This window comes from Gallinula chloropus (genome assembly GCF_964237585.1).
Source record: "Gallinula chloropus genome assembly, chromosome: Z".
Classification (NCBI taxonomy): domain Eukaryota; kingdom Metazoa; phylum Chordata; class Aves; order Gruiformes; family Rallidae; genus Gallinula; species Gallinula chloropus.
In genome coordinates, this window is record NC_140089.1 from 78,564,419 (window position 1) to 78,582,534 (window position 18,116).

The window sequence follows — 18,116 nt, forward strand, 5'->3', positions numbered from 1 at the left end:
CAGAAAATGGAGAAAGTACAGCTGGACAAATTTATTAAGAACTTAAAGTGATTTATCCCCTTAAATGCGCTCTGCTGCCCACCCCCAGCACCAGCAGGGAGGGGTGCCACAGCACCAGAACAGGACCTGCTGCTTGGGCTCCGATTGTCACCAGTGAGGAGCCAGGGCTCCTCTTGGGATTGTATCTGCCACAGGCTCTCCTGAGGCTGGTGCCCTGGGGCAGAGCTAGTCAGTTCGCAGTGTCACATAATGGAGGGACAGCTACAGCATCCATGTGCCTGTGTGCACCAGTCCCATGTTCTCACACACACACACACACAGAGTTTTATTATTTTTGCCTTGCAGGCCCCCTCTCACCTTACCCAGCCCACTGATTAAAGTATAAAGGTCTCCTATGCTCCTGGGCAAGGTACAAGCTCTGGTGGAGGATGACTGGGGGGCCAGTAAGCTACTGGAGCCCTGAGTGATGGGGAAGGGGCACAGGGTCCAGCAGTGCCACCACATCCCACCGCTCTCTCCTCTAAGAAGACATCACCTGCATCTCTGGTCCCCTCCTCGTGCTCACCATCAGTGGCTGGAAGCCCCCCCAGATGAAGGGCATGTAGTGGAGGTAGGGAAGGAAAACAGCAATGTGAGTATTATCAGAGGTGGGGCGGGGGGAGGGGGGAAGGGTCCCTGCCCACCACGTGAGGCCCCTCTCAGCCCCACAATGCACCGGCTCCGGGGTGGATGGGGACCTAGTGTGGATGTGTGGGTGCTAGTGTCTGGCCAGCTCTACGCTCCAGGGCCAGCTGCATGCTCCAGATGCTAAGGGGACGCATGTAAGCCAGGGACCGGTAGACTTTCTTCTCCCGATAGGCTTCCGGCGTCTGGAAAGCCATTCCCAGCCGCTCCCACACCGTCCGGTAGCAGCCTTCTGCTGTGTGAAAGGCCTCCTCCACCAGCCCCTGCAGCAGAGGGAACACTGCCATCAGCGAGCTCAGAGTGCAAGGAGGCAGCGTGTGCCAAGGGGTGCACATCAGCACTCACCTCCTGGATCATGGTAGCAGCCAAGGCATAGACCACACCAATCCACACCTCATTGGACTGCACGCTGGAGGTGTCAGGCACCCCATCAGGCCTCATGCCATTCACTGCTCCCATGGTGCCACCAGCAAAGCTCATGACGTTCTTCTCAAAGATAGTCTTGAGCGCACTGACAACATGACTTTTGGGGAAGACCTGTGTGGAGAGAGCGGGGGCAGGGGGGGGGTTCAGCTCAGCACACAGGCAGATCCCGCAGTCTGGGACTCCGGGTCTGCATGAGGAAGAAGTCAGTGCTGCTCACTGCAGGTTGCAAACTCAGGAAAATAACAAGAGGAAGCTAAAAAGCCTCTTTCCCTGAAGAGACCAGACAAAAAATAGCACTTGCTCAACAGAAGATCTGCTGAACTTCATTTCACCTTCCTCCTGGGGAAGCTGATAGCTCAGTCCAACTAGTGTGTCTCCATAAACAGCCTCCCACCTTCCCCTCACATTGCTTTTGAGACCTGGCCAACCACACCATCCTCAACTTGTTTTATGGTTACCAATGCTCCTTTCTGAGGCTAGTTACTCTGAGGCACGTTCTTTTTTCCCCTGTTAAGACCACTGTGCTCTTTTCTCAGCCCATCTGCAAGAGGCATTGCAATGTCTCCTCCAGATGGGACACGGACCAGAGGTGGCTGAAGCATGGTCTGAGATCAGCAAGGCTGGAGAGGGAAGATGAGTGAGGTTGCCAGAGAGAAAGATTATGGAAAAGCCAGTTTGATGACATCAGACTGCATCTTGCAGCTGCAAAGTGAATACTGTGGATACTGGTAAGCTTGTTTGGGTAAATGCTGGGAATCTTGAGGGAAAAACCCACCCAAAATTCAGCTCAGGGGGAAAGAACACAAACAGGATTTAAGTTTACACAACTTCAAAAGTACTTTGCCCCCTTACATTTTGTAACTGGTGGTGATGCAACAGCTTGTTGCCTGGACCAAGAGGAGCTTGAGGGGAGAGAAGGGGCAGCCTGAGGATGAAGGGCTGAGGCACACAGGGCACCCAATGTTTTCCTGAATCTGTCAGCAGAGCCTCAGAAACTTTTCTCTCAAGTGAAAGTGAAATACTCACAGGATGCAAACAGTGCTTGCTTAGATAAACAGCTGCTGGAGGGAGGAGGAAGTAAAAACCTTTCCCCTCAAAAAGCAAGCAAAGAAAAAAACCAAAAGCAGCTGTTTAACAAATTATGTCCAAGAGCACAGAACAGTTATGAGAAGGGACTGAGGTATCCTGCTGAGAAAGGTCTTGCCAAAAGGAGAAAAAAAAAAAAAGGAAACCCAGCAAGCAACAAAAAAACAACCCTGAACTACCAACCCCACCTAAGCACGAAAACACCTGCCAGCCCAGACAAAAAGCAGCAGGGCAGTGAGGACTGTGTTAAGGTGGAAAGCCTCTGCAGAGAGCCGGGAGCAAACAAAGCTGCTGCACTGCCATTGTTATCGGCGGTAACAATGGGAAGGGTCCGCGCGGCAGGAATCCTGCCCCGGTGATCCAGCCGAGCCCAAAACCTGGTGATGCTGCAAAGGGTGAGCTGGATCCTCTCCATCCCACACCCACCCAACTGCAAGGAAGGCGTAACAAGAGCTTGGCAGGGTGACCGCGATCGGGAGCGATGTCATGAAGCAACGGTGACATCTACCTGCAAGACAGGGAACGGCCAGGCTGCGCCGGGCTCATCAGCGCCACCCAAGGACGTGCCTGGTTCCCACCAGGGGACACTGGGACAGGCTGCCCGGGGTAGTGTGGAGTCTCCTTCTCCGAAGAGATTCAAGACCCGTCTGCGACCTGTCCTGGGGAACCTGCTTTGGCAGGGGGGTTGGACCCGATGGGCTCTGGAGGTCCCTTCCAACCCCGACAGTTCTGTGACTCTGACACCAGGGATGACACCAGCCAGGAGCCTGCCAAGGGTGGCTGGGCAGCCCAGCCCAGCAGCTCTCACAGGCTCAGAGGAGAAACAGCACGTTATTTTTATGGATGCTAAAGCCAAGCTTCCACGAGCACACAGCCATCTGCCCTGTGTGGGGCCAGAGAGAAGCCCAAGTGGGCAGCAGAGGGGTGGTGTGGAGCAGCCATCGCTGGCTGAAGGTTTTGGGGCACAGGGTGTTCAGGGCTGGGGTCACAGGGTTTTCTTACTTTGTATGTAACAAGGTTACAGACAGGAGTGCTGCCAGCCAGGGAAGGGATCAGAACACCCCAGGAATAAAACCCAACCAACCTCGCCAGGCACAGAAACAGAAAGCAAAAAAGCTCACCAGTCCCATCTCCACTCAGCAAAAAGCTCAGACAGCAGAGACAAGAGATGTGACCTTCAGCAACAAAAGCTTGAGGCCACAGAAAAGTGAGAGATGCATTTGGGCTGTACCAGGTTTCCATTTTCCCCAAAAAGGGATGTTTGGGTACTGCTGCCAGGCCAGATCCTGCCTGGAGCCTCAGGAACAGCCCCAGTCCCAGCCCTAGGGACCCACACGGGGAGAAAAGCAGGAGGGCACAACCAAGCACACATTCTTTATTAAACCTCACAGTGCTGAGCACAAGCTGCTTCCTGGAAAGGTCGCTTCAAGCTCCCCTCTGGTACCAACAGCATGCAACAGGTCCATCACCCTCACGCAACCAAGAACCACTCCCCCTCCTTCAGTCAGGCAAAGTGTTTGCCTTTCCATCACCAGCACAGACAGCTTTGTTCTGACACTTGTCTACAGGTCATAACCAACCCATACAGCAGCTCCCCACTGTCCAGCTCTCTTCCAGGTGGTACAGCAACAGCAGCTCCACTCACCACCCCATCAGATAAGAGTCTGCAGCCAACTAATTATCTTGCAACTGAGAAGCAACAGACTTCAGGGCCCCAAATAAACCTTAGTCCCTTAAAATATTCCTTTAGGACTTTAAACTGGACAGCAAGTGCATGGAAAATTTCACACACATTTTTCCTATTGTTTTTGTATAGCACTTTGCTGAGAGCAAACTCTGGTAGGACCTTCCAGGAACAGACATTGATCTGAGACAGGTTGCACTGACCTGCATCCAGCAGACTCCACCCAAGCACAGTGGCCTGGAGACCCACACCAGCCCGTAACACTTAACCCATGCCACACACCAGCCCTGCTGCTCTCCCTCTGCCACAGGTCCCAGCCTGCACTGGGCTGTCCCTTCTCTTACCTCAAACTCCCCTTGGTCCAGGTCACAAGCCCCAAGAAACCACTGTCCAGCACACTGGTCTGACATGATGCTGCTGGAGGTGTCACTCCCACTGCTGTCATAGTTGTAGTACTTTCCTGGGTAAGAAAAAAAACCAAAAAAACAAAAAACCCCACAAACCCAGGAAAGTTTAAATTTGATAGTTTAGGATCCTGGCTGATGCATGCCACCCCGACATTTCTCCCCACAAGGCTGGAGCCATTTTCCAGAATGGCTCTTCTTCCTCTCCCAGACCTCCAAACCTTTTCTCTTCCCCCCAGTACCTGCTCTTTCCCCTCCACTTGGAGGGCCGGCATCTCCCCTCCCTCCCTTGTTCCCAGCTCCCCAACAAGGCTCCAAGACCCAAAGAGGAACCATCCCCTTCCCAAGGGGCAGGTGGCCAGGCGAGGGTGGTACCCACCATTCCACAGCATCCTTTCAAACGCCTCCTTGCCCCTGCTCAGGATGTCAGTGTATTTCTGCTGGACCTCTGTGTCCCCAAGCACCTCTGCCATCTTGCACATCATGCAGACAGCTGCCAGCCACAGCCCGCCGCAGTAGGCGCTGCCAGAGGGAAAGGAGAGCAGCGTTGGTGATACAGGACACCCCACAGATAGGGACCACCACCCCTAGCTCTGATCTACCTCTCCACACTGCACCCCCCCACCTGCCTCTCTTGCTCACCTGGCCCCATTCACCACCCAGGCATCGTATGTCTGGTCAGCAAAGCCACCATTTTCGATGAGTCCATCGTTATCCGTGTCAAACTTCAGCTCCGACTCCATCACAGCCTGGGGGAGAGGCAGGAGACGGTCACTCAGCAGCCTGGCAGCTTTCTGCTGCCCCTTGCACTCTGCTTGGGAGCGTACACCCTTTGGGGATGTCACACAGCTCCCAGGGAAAGGGAATGAATGACCCACGGTCTGACCTCCTCCCAGTACCTTGCAGACTGGCCACATGTCCTGCAGGTACAGGAAGTCATGTGTCAGGTAGTAGTCACGGTACACCTGCAGCACAAACTTCAGGTTGAGGTCCTTCCAGTCGGCTGTGTCGTGCATCAGGTAGGCATTGACACGCTGCCACGGCTCGTCACCTAAGCAAGGACAGAGCAGATGCAGCAGGGCAGCAAGCAATGAACATCCATCTCCCTTGTACAACCTCCATGCAGCGTGGTCTTCACTGACACCCCAAACAACCCAAGCTTTCCATTCCCAGAATGTACTCCACACATCATACCTCTTTCCCACAGCTGGGGAGTTAACTACCCTGAGAAGTTGTGTGAGCAGCCCTGCAACCCCCTCTGCCCCCCAGAAGACCCAGTCAAACCCCTCACCTGGGTCCCCAATGTCATGCGGCACCACGTTCTTCAGCTTCACCTGGGCTGTCTGACCACACATCAAGTACTGCCGGGGCTCGATATCCTCGTTCATCACTGTGACAGCTGGAGAGGACACAGAGCAACAGACATCAGACAGGCAGCAAGCACTGCAGCAGCAAACTCCAGGCACAGGCAGGGCCACAGGCACCAGCTCACCAGGCTGCCCTTTGGAGCTCTGGCTGCAGGAACACATCCCTCTGCGAAGGGCTGAGGAGACACCAGCCTGCTCCCAGTCTCCCCTTGGCAGGGCATGTGCAGCTGTCACCACTCCCACAAGCAAAGCGGTGGAGCACCCGGGGCCAGAGGAACCCTAGTGGGCTCAGCCCTCCCACATCCCATCCTGGGCTGTGCTCCACCACTGGCCGGGCCACCAACTGAGCAGCTTTCAAGCCCACTCAAAGCACTGGGGTCTGCAAACAGCTCCATGCTTCTCCTCTGCAAGGGGAGAGAGAGGAGAGACAGCTCATCAAAACCAGGGACTCCCCCAGGGCAGAGTCAGCTGCGCACCCCCCTGCAGCATGAGGGCATCCCCCAGTGCTGGGCAGAAGGATGCTGAGCAGCAGCAGTGTCTGCAAGGCCTGGGCCCAGCTGGAGAGGAATTCCAATTGCAGAGGAATGCTGGCTCCATGACACAGCTCTGTATGGCAGACACTGTTCTAAACCCCCCATCTCCTCCCGAGGTGAAGACATCAGCAGGTCGGGGCCTCCTCGGTCACTCACCAATGTCATACTGCAGGCTGATCTGCAGCTTGGGCCACAGCATGACGAGCGCGAAGGAGGCGTAGAAGTGGACATCATAGGTGTTGTACATCCGGTACTCCTGGCCTGGAAGGACCGGGGAGGCAGTGAGGGATGGAAGACATGCCACAGGGAGGGGAAAGGAGGGGCAGTTCTCTCTCCCTCATGGCCCAGGAGGGCTCTTTGCCAGCACAGGGAGAGGGTCCCATTAGAGGCAAGTTTTATTCTACATATATAGGATCCCGGGGTCTGGAGAAGACTTCATGTCATACCCTACAGGGCCTGGGTCCAGCAAGGGGGTTTGCTGGGAATAGCAGTGCTCCCTACCCATCAGGCTGCAAAAAGCATCCCCACAGCAGGCTAAAAGCACCCGGTGACAGTGACAGGGAAGGGCTGAGTTGGGACCATCCGTCCCATCCCTGCAAGTTACCTTCCAAGTAAGCAAACCTTCCGTACTCCCGCAGGACAGGGAGGAGGTGGGAGAGGCCAGACCCCGCCGGCCCCTGCAGGTCCTCAGTGCAGCAGTCTGGGGGCAGCTCCACCCAGATGGTCCCCCCATCTGTCACAAAGTACAGCTCGTTGAAGAGGGCCGACTTGTACCACGACGGCAGCTGGCTGCAGGCAAGGGAGAAACTCAGCCACAGGGGTAGATGGAGGTGGTGATGCTCCTCCTCTGACCAGCCCCAGGAGGCCACTGGGAAGGTGTTTCCATCTACCCTACCTGTTCTCCAGGACAGGCTTCTGCCATGCTTCGATCTTCTTCTCCCACTCCTTATAGTGTGTCAGGGCGTGATGTGACAGGGCAGGAGCAGCATCGCCTCCGCTGCCAAAAAACCGGGTGTACCGCCTGCCAAGCAGGGGTTTGGTGAGTATGCTGCAGGCTCAGGCTGGGGAGCCCACCCAGCCACAGGAGAGGGGCTGGACTACAGTGGGCACCAGGACAACAAGACTGTGTGTGGAGGAGCAGGTGCTGGGACAAAGTCCCCTCCCCAGGCTGTGAGTGTGGGACAAGGCTCCCCAGGCAGCACTCGATCCCAGAGGCAGGGAGAATGGAGCTTTGGGGGACTCAAGCTAAGTCCTGCTGGACACAACCCACCCACCTGAGGTGCAGCTTCTCCTTGGAGCCAAAGTGAATACGTGGCATGTCCCAAGCCAGGGCCATCTCCAGTGTCCTGTGACCCTTGGCAGGCACCCTGCAGCTGGCACACACTGCTGCTGCTGTCACCTCCCCCTTCACCGTTGGGCTGCTTTTACCTACCAGGAAAAAAAAGTATTCACAAATTAACATGGAAGCCCTTTGGGGGGGTGTGACTGATGCTCCCAGGCACCTCAAGGAGGGGTATGAGTCTACTTGGGTATGCCCCAGCTCCCTTGCAGCCTGGAGGGGACATCCTCAGGGTTTTAAGGGATGACATTACCGCACGTGAGTAACTGCTTCTTGCAAGCAGGAAAAAAATACCTGCCGTGGGTGGAGAGGTTGAAAAAGGAGTAAGTCATCAAAGCAGGGGAACAAATCAGGCAGGAAAAGCCATCGGGCATGAGTGGAAAAGACAGAGCACCCCATGACTTGGTAACTGCACCGCACTCAGAGACACTATGACTTTCTAGGGACAGTCATCGTTTCCAGCTTTCTGGAAGGTGCTGAACTGCGCCCATATTTCAGAGAAGCACGGAGGTGGCTGGGTAATTACAGGCTGGTCCTGACATGTGTCCTGGCAAAGTCATTAAAGCAACAATTTTGACAGAAGCACAGATCTTGACTACGATAATGCCTGACACGCACAGAGGAAAACCACATCCCAATAGCCTGGAGATCTGAGCATATTTAGGCAGGAAACTCAGTTTTCCGGAAATATTTATGTAAACGCTTTATTTACATAATCTGGGCTTCAAGAAACCTTGCACAGGCCCAGTGCCAACATCACTAGTTTGTCAGCATCACCCTTGTTCAAGAGCCAGCAGAGACATCGGGCAAATGGTGACCTATCACAGTAAGAGGGTAGCAGTGAGGGCCAGGAGATACCACCCTGCTTCAAGGCTTCTGCCAAGGGAGCGAGCAGAGTACGATGTACAAGTATCAAGGGAATACCAGAGGCCTTCAGGGAACTGATAGGGTCACAGAATCATAGAATCTTAGGGTTTGGAAAGGACCTCGAGAGATCATCAAGTCCAACCCCCCTGTCAAAGCAGCTCCCCTGCTCACACTGCACAGATAGGCGTCCAGATGGGTCTTGAATCTCTCCAGAGAAGGAGACTCCACACCCCCCTGGGCAGCCTGTCCCAGGGCTCTGTCACCCTCACTGTGTAAAAGTTTTTCCACATGTTGGTGTGGAACTTCCTATGCTCCAACTTGCAGCCATTGCCCCTTGTCCTGTCTCCACAGAGGACTGCAAAGGGGCTGACCATTTACCCCTGTGTCCCATACTGAAGATATTTATAAACATTAATAAGGTCCCCCCTTAGTCTTTTCTCTAGGCTGAACAGCCCCAGCTCACTCAGCCTTTCCTCACAGAGGAGATGCTCCAGGGCCTTAATCATCTTCGTAGCCCTCCTTTGGACTCTCTCCAGGAGATCCTTGTCTTTTTTATACCAGGACAACAGGACAGCCACTGGTGGCAGCATCAAACTACAAGGACTGCCAAATGCCTGCTGGAAAGAGTCTGATGGGGCCCAGCTCGCAGACTTGACAGTGGGGATACCTAGAAAGCATAAGTTCCCAGTTCACAGGGACAGTGTTTGGGTTAGTCCTCAGGCACTGTTTAATTGGGATCAAATGTACAGCCCTGCTTTGCTAAGAAGTAGTCTTGAATAGGAGCTGATAAGGACTGATAAGGGGGAGACCTCCTGCCCCAGGAGATGCCAGAGCTGGGACACTGCCAGAGAGGTCTGAGGTTCCCCAGTAACTGGGGGAAAGGGAAAGGTGGCAGGGGGAGTTCAGACCACCCACCCAATTAAAGGACTGTACAAATGACCCCCCACACACCCTAAAGGAGCACACATGCAAACTGGAATGCACTCGACCAATAGTAGATGATGCAGCAATTACCAACCCACTAGTGTAAATTTAGGGGGGGTCTAATCCTGTGACAGGAGGAGTGCAGAATTAGCACCCAGCACCCCTCTGTGCAGGCAGAGACAATGCAGCACCTCTGCTCTGCGTGTGCACGGGCACCCTGCACACCGAGTACCAGCCCCACTCTTGGGACAACAGTGGGAATTTGGGGAAGGTGGTTGGGCATCATCCCAGCATCTCAATCTGGTGTGCATCCCTACACAGGCTAAACACCAGCATGTGCAATTAATATAGAGCTGAGCTGGAAGGGACACATAAGGATCTCCAAACCCAACTCCTGCCTCCACACAGGACCAGCCAAGTCAGAGTGTGGGACTGAGCACATCGTCCAAATGCCTCTTGAACCCAGCCAAGCTCAGTGCTGTGGCCCCTTTCCTGGGGAGCCTGTGCTAGTGCCTGCCCCCCTCTCAGTAAAGAGCCACTTCTCAATATCCAAACTAAACCTCCTGTCTCAGCTTCCTGCTGTTCCCTCAGGTTCCATCCCTGGTCACCAAAGAGGAGATGAGCACCTGTCCCTTTGCTCTCCCTTGTCAGGAAGCCACAGACCACGATGAGATCTCCCCTCAGCCTCCTCTTCTCCAGGCTGAACAAATCAAGGGACTTCAGCCTCTCCTTGTAAGACTTCCCCTCCAGACTCCATCCTCGTTACCCTCCCCTGGACTCTCTCTAGTATAGTTGAGGACAGCCCCAGAGTGGAGCTAACAGCTTTTGGAGTATTGCAACAAGGACAGTGTGACAAGTAACAGGAAATTTGGATACACCCTAAGCCTAGGAATGAGCCACAGCACCACCAACAGACCAAGGTGGCTGGAGGAAGGGAAATACACCCTCGTCTGGGTGCCCTGCAGCCAGCATGGCCACCCATTGCCCCTGCTCCCCCTCCACCCACCCCACAGAGGACAGAAGGACTCACCAGCGGGGCAATCCAGCCTGCCATCCCACAGGAGGTCCTGCCACACCTCGCTACCCGATCCCGCGGGATTGAACGCCGTGAGGTGGGTGACTCCTGTGTCCGTCTGGAAAGGAAGAGCATCATCAAGGGCTGGTACTTCTAAGGTGCAGATGCAGCCTCTCCCCACACCCACCCCAACAGCTCCAGGACCCCAAACTCACTCTTTGCACGCTGCTGACTCCAAGGCTACTCACTTGCTAGCCTGTAAGTTTCACCTGCAGCTTCTCTCCTGGCACCCCCTCCCAAAGAAGGTGCCCTCAGCGAAGTCACATCCCCAACTCCTGCTCCAGCAGTGAGGCAAGTGCTGAGCACCAGTGCTGACCCCAAACTGTTGCACACACACCCTTTACCAGCTGCCTGGAAGCACAATCCCATCTCCCCCCATCCCCCATTCAGCAGGGCTGTACAACCCCCCCCACCAGTAGAAGCCACACCACTCGTGCCAGCCCCTTTACCTTCTCCCGGGCAGAGATGGCCAGGGTGAAGGGGTTCACATGTGTGCAGTGATGCAGCAGGACTCCAGCCACACGCTCACCCTCCTTCTCAAAAGTGAAGGGCTCGTTCCAGTGCCCTCCTCCCTTGTCCTCCTTGGTTCCCATGCCATTCTGCATGCTGAACATGATGGAGACGTCCACATCCTCATCCCTCCCGTTCTCCACCTCCCAGATGAACACTGCCACAGGCAGGCTGGAGTCCTGGCAGAGAGAGATAACAGTGCATGTAGGGCTGGTGCTCCCCAGCTGACTGTCAGAGCATCGCTTCTCCTGCTGCTGGGGAGACCACGCAGGACACAGCAGGAGCAAGAGCACCAGGAACAATTCAGCCTTGGAGCCTGTTGCCAAGCTGGGGAGCAGCAGCAGAGGAATTTAGGACACAGGCAATGCAGAAATTCCTATCACAAACCCTGGGCTAGCAAGCCCCACACCGGGCAAGGCACAGAAGGCAAGCAGTGATTAAGGCTCAGACAGGTGTCTCACCACTCGTCTGCTCAACAGGTTGATACAGGCTCACGTGCTTCGCTGGGGTAAGAGGAAGGTCAGGCATGTCAGCAGCACAGCCAGCCTGCCGCCCTCGCCTGGGGCTGGGAGTGAGCAGGAGCAGCAGCAGGAGTGGAGAGGCATCCCCTGCTGCTGTCCAGAGCTTCCGCATTGCTCAGGGGTTCCTCCTGCCTGGGAGCACTGCTGAGCAGAGACAGGGGAAAATGTTGGGAAAGCCCAGCTGGGAAAGCCCAGCTCACAAGCAGCTCTTCCCTCGGGGACGGCAGGCAGAAGCCAGCTAAAACACTCTCAGGAACGCCCAGCCAACAAACCAGCCGGGGAGAACCTGCTGGAGGCTTCCCAAAGCACTACTGCTGGAACCTCTGGCCAGCAAGGCCACAGCTCTGGACCTCCTATGCTGGGTGGATGGGAGCTGGCATGGTCACAGGACAAAGCCAAAGGCAGGGAACAAGCAGTACAGAGTCAAAGCACAGGTCAGAGGGGGAAGGAGCAGCTGCCAGAGCTAAGCACAAGGGAAAAGGGATAACCCTTCCAGCACCAACTGTCCCAGGACAGGCAAAGCCTTCCAGGGTCCTCCTGCCACACATCTGGCACTAGGGACAGGGTCTTAGGACAGAACAGACTGGGTTGGGAGGGAACATGAACGAGGTGGGAAGCCTGGCTGTGCCTCCAAGCAGCACTGATCTGGGCAGGAGGGAGAAGGAACTCCTCCAGCACAGCACCCCCGGGTGCACAGGCAGTGCTCAGAGGTCAGAAACTCGCCAGCTCCAAGGCTCTGCCACCAAAATGGGGCCCATCAAGCACCACACAGTACAGCCCTGTCTCTGCTATGCCAATCTTGCCCTCCTGCACCCCACACCCCAGTCCCGGCAGGCAGCTCTGCTGCACGCCTGCCAACTTGCCCCATAGGAGCCAGGCTGCTGCAGTGTGGTCCAGCCCAGTGATCCCATGGGACAAGCTGCAACCAGTGTGAAGCCATCCCCTCCTTACCTTGTAGTCATGGGGGATGACAGGAGAGACCTGGCGACAAGTGAGCACCACGTTTTGCCCTGGGAGATCGTAGACCATCCAGGCACGGGGGTACAGGGCATGGTAGAAGGCATAGTGGCCACAGTAACCCCAGTTCCAGCCCTGAAGCGTGCTGGGTCTCTCCACAGACAAGACCTGCTGGTAGACTGTCTGACCCTTGCAACGCAGGCACACCGTGAACTGGGGAGGAGAGGAGCACATGGAACAAGTGAGACGAGCCCGAAAGCAGGTGCCTCAACCCCACAGGTCTGCTGCAGCACCATGTGCACCCCTCGCAGACCCCACTGCACCTACCTGGTCAGCGATGACTGTTTCGTAGTGATAAATGCCAGGGTTCAGCTGCCAGCGGCAGAACTCGCCACGCCAGCCACGGGTGATAGTGCCTCCCCCGATCCCACCCAGCGGGCACCCTGGCAAAGACACCAGAAATTAGCACCCCTCGCAGTGGGGCCTGGCCCAAGGAACCTCCCTGCAGCTCTGGGAGCCCCATGGCACTGCCCGCACCCCAGCAGTTCCTTGACCTGCTCCCCTTCCTCTAGCCCCTCGATGAGCCCACGTGAATCCCTGCCCATGCAGCACACTGGGCACTGCACCACCCCAGTGCCCAAACCAGAGGCTGACCATAGATCTGCTGCAGAGGAACGGCACACAAGAGGTCAATGAAGGCAGACTTCTTCTCAATGCGGGTCTTCTTGTACCACCACCTGAAGTATCTGCAAGGGAAGGACACATGAAAGAGGATGAGAGCAGGCGCCACTGGGCAGGAGGTGACCAGCAGCTGCCCCTCTCGCAGGGGTCTGCAGCAGGAACCGGTGTCCCAGGGCACGTGGCAGAGCAGCCCCTGCCATCCATCTGCAGCATGCTTCAGTCAGCAGGCTGGGCTCAGGTAGCTATGGCTGCCTGCAAGGGCACAGCACAAAGAGTGCCCTGGTACCCAAAAGCAGGGCTCCTGCCTTCTGCCAGCAGCTTTCTCAGATGCCCACAGAGAACTGGGAACATGCATAAGGATCACCACCACCTCCACGACTGACAGGGCACGTCCTGCTATGGAAGGCCTGCGAGCAAAGGCACAGCCCAGAGAAGACATAGGCTGCTCCAGGGACATGAGTCTTGCTCCTCCACATCACTCACCACTGTCACACACAACCCTCTGCATCCCAGTGCCACATCCCGGGGGCAGACAGCACGGCACAGCGCTGCCCTGAAAGGGGTGATGTCTGCTGCCTGCAGCTGGCAGGATCCCAGGGATAGGGACTCACCTCCGCTCCCACACCGGCACTGCACTCCAGGTAGTATCCCACCCAAAAGCCTGGGAACCAAGAGACACCCAAACAGGGGCACAGCTGCACCTGGGTGCGCCAGCACCACTCCGGGCAAGAGGAGCAGGGCTGGGCTCTGAGTCAGCTCTCATAAAGGGCTGGCTTTTGCTAACGAGCTGCCCCAAGTTAAATCTCCCATATAGAGGCAATTAGCTTACGGAAACCAGCTGCCTGTCCAGAAGAAGCTGCTGGACTTCCCCAGGGAAGCAGACAGGCTGCTCCACAGCCTCAGGTGCGGGGTGGGCAGTGGGGGCATGGTAGCCCCCATGATGGGTGACGTCCCTGAGCTACTTGCAGGCACTGATGCTGTACTGCTGAGAGGAGAAAGCTGCCTCACCCCAGCCCGAAGCACACAGCCTGTCCCAACTGGGTGGGTCACAGGATGCAGAGCCCAGGTGAAGGGCAATAGGTAAGCACTAATTCCTCCTGGGACATGTAACCCACCCCCCCCAGGAGCAAGGGCAAAACGCTCTCCCATGACAAGCCCTACTCTCACACACTTCCCCAGAAAAACCAACCCATGCTTGCCTCTTTGGCTGCATGGCCTCTGGACATTCACCCTTATCCACTGACATCTAAAGGTCCCCAAATCCCTCTGAAGGTGATCTTCCAGGCTGCAATCTCACAGGACCTGACTGCAGCCGGCTCCCATTCCTACAGACTCACTCTGCATTTGACTGTTTAAGGATATTTTGCCTGCAGAGGTCCAGGGCACCACAAGAACCAGCCTGTCCTGCACGACCGCCCCAGATCAATCAGGGCCTGCTGTTATCTTCAAGCTACATCTGCTGCAACTGCTCTTCTCCCAGCTGAGACAGTCCTGGCTTCACCCTGCCAAGACAAGGTTTTGGCAGCATGCTAGCTCTCTCTCTCAAGGAAATGACTTTTTTTATTAGCCCAGCATCAGAGAACCAACCCAGCTGCTTCCCCAGCAGGTTTCTGGTGATGGGAAATGAGGTGCCCTGGCAGAGCAGCTGCAACATGGCCTGGTGTGACACCCTGGCTCCTTGGAAAGGAGGTGACACAGGGATTTCACAAAATAGATTTTCCAGGAGCATGCAGCAGGAGTGGTTTGGGATTTACAGCCCACCACTGCCCAGTTGAGCTGTTTGCCATCTCAATTGCAAACTGCTCCCCTCCTAGCCTTTCCCTGCAGTGTCAGCCTGGAGAAGAGGAGGCTGAGGGGAGACCTTATCACCGCCTACCATGACCTGACAGGAGGTTGTAGAGAGGTGGGCGATGGTCATTCAGCCAGGTGACAGGACAAGGGGAAATGGCACAAAGCTGCCCCAGGGCAGGGTCAGATTAGATGTTAGGAAAAAAATTTTTACTGAAAGAGCTGTCAGGGCCTGGAGCAGGCTGCCCAGGGAGGGGGCTGAGTCACCACCCCTGGATGTGTTTAAAAAAAGGGCAGAACAGGTACTTAGGGATATGGTTTAGCATAGGACAGGAACAGTTGGACTTGGTGATCTTAAAGGTCTTTTCCAACCTTGTGACTCTGTTGAGAAGGTGCTTGATGCCCAATTACTGGATTTCAGCAGCTCTCCCACAGCTGCAGCACCAAAAAGGCCTGCCAGGGCCAGGGGGTATTTATTTCCCTTAGAGTTGGCAGCCGAATTAGAACCTGTCCAGACAACTCCCAGCCATTCTGGATTTCTGCTGTGACCCCCCTTTCCAGGACAACCAGCATCCACTGCAGTTGTATTTGCTGCTGTGTGTGTCCCAATGAAGGAGTTACCCCAATGAGCCCCAATTAAGGAAAATTCCACCCCAGGGCTGTCAACACTCCTGGCCATACCACTGGCAGCAGGGGCTGCAGGGAAGGACACCCATCAGCCAGAGGTTTAACATCACGACAGGTCAAACCAGGACACAGTGGCTTCTCTGCCAGGCCCCAGGCTGCAGCAGCTGAGGACACACAGAATCCCAAGGTACTCCCCAGCCATCTCAGCTGAACACCTGTACCAGGTGACTTTGCACCTGATGCTCCAAGCCATGCCACATTCCCAGCATCCCTATCATGGGTGCCCAAGAGAGAAAAGAGTGGGTGTGAGGGGTGCTGCTCATCACAGGTCATTTGGGGGAGGACACGCCAACCTGCAAGGTTCCAGAGGTTCACATCCAGGCTGAGAGAGCTGGGGTTTTTCAGCTTGGAGAAGGCTCCAGGGAGATCTTTCAGCAGCCTTCCAGCACCACTACAAAAAAGCTGGGGAGGGACTTTTTAGAAGGGTGTGTAGCGATAGGACAAGGGGGAATGGTTTTAAATTGGAAAGGGGTAGATTTAGATTGGGTATTAGGAAGAAATTCTTCCCTATGAGGGGGGTGAGGCCCTGGCACAGGATGCCCAGAGCAGCTGTGACTGGCCCATCCCTGGCAGGGTTCAAGCCCAGGCTGGACGGGGCTCTGGGCAACCTGGTCTGGTGAGAGGTGTCCCTGCCCATGGCAGGTGGATTGGCCCGTGGTGATCTTTTAGATCCCTTCCAACCCAAACCATGCTATGATCCCCAAACCATGCTATGATCCACATGCCAAACCATGGGACTAAGCTCCAGGCTTCCCTGCAGCACCAGCAGCTGGCTGCCTCCGCTGGGCAGACAGGCAGGTGCCCACCAACACCGGGAGCACGCAGCTTCCCACACATCCCTGGATTCCTGCATTTGGTGCCCTTCACCAGCCAGCACCATCACTCTCAGCTTTTAGTTTAAACCCAAGCAGGTATTTCTGGCCGCTCCAGCCCTTCCTCTCCTTTTCTCCATCAGCTGGAGTCTCCTTTGCAACAAAGCTTTGCCACACACAAAGCTGCCTGCTAAACTTTACATGGGGAAGACGCAGTGGTTTGACTACCAGCTTCCTGATGAAAAGCCCTTAAAACCCTTTTCTAGGGCTGTGAAACAAGCCGCTTCCATCACAAGACCCCAGTGAGAGGAGGCCAGGAATGCCCCCCCTCTGACACTCCCCAACAAGCATGGAGCTGACCACCAGCACCCCACGCTCAACTCAACCCCAACCTGCCACAGTGGCTTCTCCTGCAGCCTTCATCTGCCACGGGCAACCCGTGCTCACCCTCCCCTTGCACTGGGGAGGGATGCTGCACCGAGGGGACGCCGCACCGGGGGTGAGGGGTGGGGGAACGACACTGATGTCTCGGGTCAGACCAGTAAGCTTTGCACCACGGAGCAGTCCACTATCTGCCCCATCATCAGGCCTCGCAGGAACTGGCTTGGCAAGCAGCAGCCTCCCAGGACACCGTGCAGGAAAAGGCTCGGGAAATGGAGGCGAGAAGATGTAACAGCGGCACGAGGAAACGAGTCTCGCCGCCATCGGCTCCAAGGTTCAGCCCGACAGGTCCACAGGCACGGCCAGCACCCGGGCAGCGGTGTAAAGGTCGGAGCAGCAGCAGCGCCTCCCAGGCACCCTTGTCCTGGGGACTTGCAGCTCTCCCCAGCGCACAGACGGGAGAAGTCCCGGTTCCCAAGCCCAGCCCGCAGCATTTCAAAGCCCCTCCCAGCTAAGCCAGAGTTTACCCTCCATCTGCCCAAAGGTGCCTTATGCAAGGGGCCGGCGCCGGCCAGGCCAGACGCAGCGGTGACGGGCGCCGGCAGCGCGGCTCGGGGACGGGGGAGGTGCAGGCGGGTGCGCTCCCCTCACCGCCACCCCCCTCGCCACCAGCCCCCCGCCCTGAGCCTTCCCAGCTCCTTCTGCTACGCCAGCGCTCCCGGCGCCAAGGGAGCGGAGCCGCTGCCTGCAGCTTCCGCCACCCGCCGGGCTCTGCCCCTCCGCTCACCGGCGCTGCCCGGCGCCAGCCGCCCAGAGCACCGGGGGTCCGAGTGCGGCGCGGCGCTCCCACGCCCCTTCCCCCCCGCCCCGCCACGTTCCCGGTTACCGTTCGCCTACCCCCCCCGTCCCCTCCTCCCCCGTACCGTAAGGCGAGGCCGACATGCCGCAGGACGTCGCGGAGCGGCACGTCTGCGGCGCCGTAGGGCTGCCGCAGCTCCTCGAAGCGGTGCGCCAGGCAGACGCGCCAGCCAGCCGCCGCCACGCCGCGGCCCCTCGCCGCCCCCTCATACCGCTGCACCAGCGGCCCCGCCGCCGCCTCCTCCTCCTCTTTCTCCTTCGCCGCCGCCATCACCGCGCCCCCTCCCCGCCCCGCGCGCGCCCTCTTCACGGCGCGCGCCGCCACGCCCCGCCACGCCCCGCCCGCGCCCCCGGGGCACGGTGCCCCGCGCGCCGGCGCGACCTGCGATCCCCGGGGTGGCCGGGCGAGTGCTGCCGAGCGGGCTCCGAGAGCTCCCGAACGAGTCCCGAACGTCATCAAGCGCCGCCCGAGCGGCCGGCGAGAATTACCGAGCGCTGCCGAGCCGAGCCCGAGCGTTGCCGAACGACGCCC

At 57.0% G+C, this 18,116-nt stretch overlaps 1 protein-coding gene across 1 annotated transcript; it reads right to left on the minus strand.

The window, feature by feature from the left end:
* Positions 1-698: 698 nt before the first annotated feature.
* Positions 699-18,041, minus strand: GBA2 (glucosylceramidase beta 2; the record flags this gene model as incomplete). Its single annotated transcript, XM_084278525.1, is given in 18 exon segments — positions 699-737; positions 741-947; positions 1,030-1,221; positions 4,225-4,340; positions 4,664-4,806; positions 4,927-5,033; positions 5,184-5,335; positions 5,576-5,683; positions 6,341-6,445; positions 6,789-6,973; positions 7,080-7,205; positions 7,459-7,612; positions 10,345-10,447; positions 10,839-11,078; positions 12,372-12,590; positions 12,705-12,820; positions 13,032-13,123; positions 17,650-18,041. Coding segments are annotated over 18 exon segments (2,796 nt in total).
* Between the last annotated feature and the right edge of the window lie 75 nt (positions 18,042-18,116).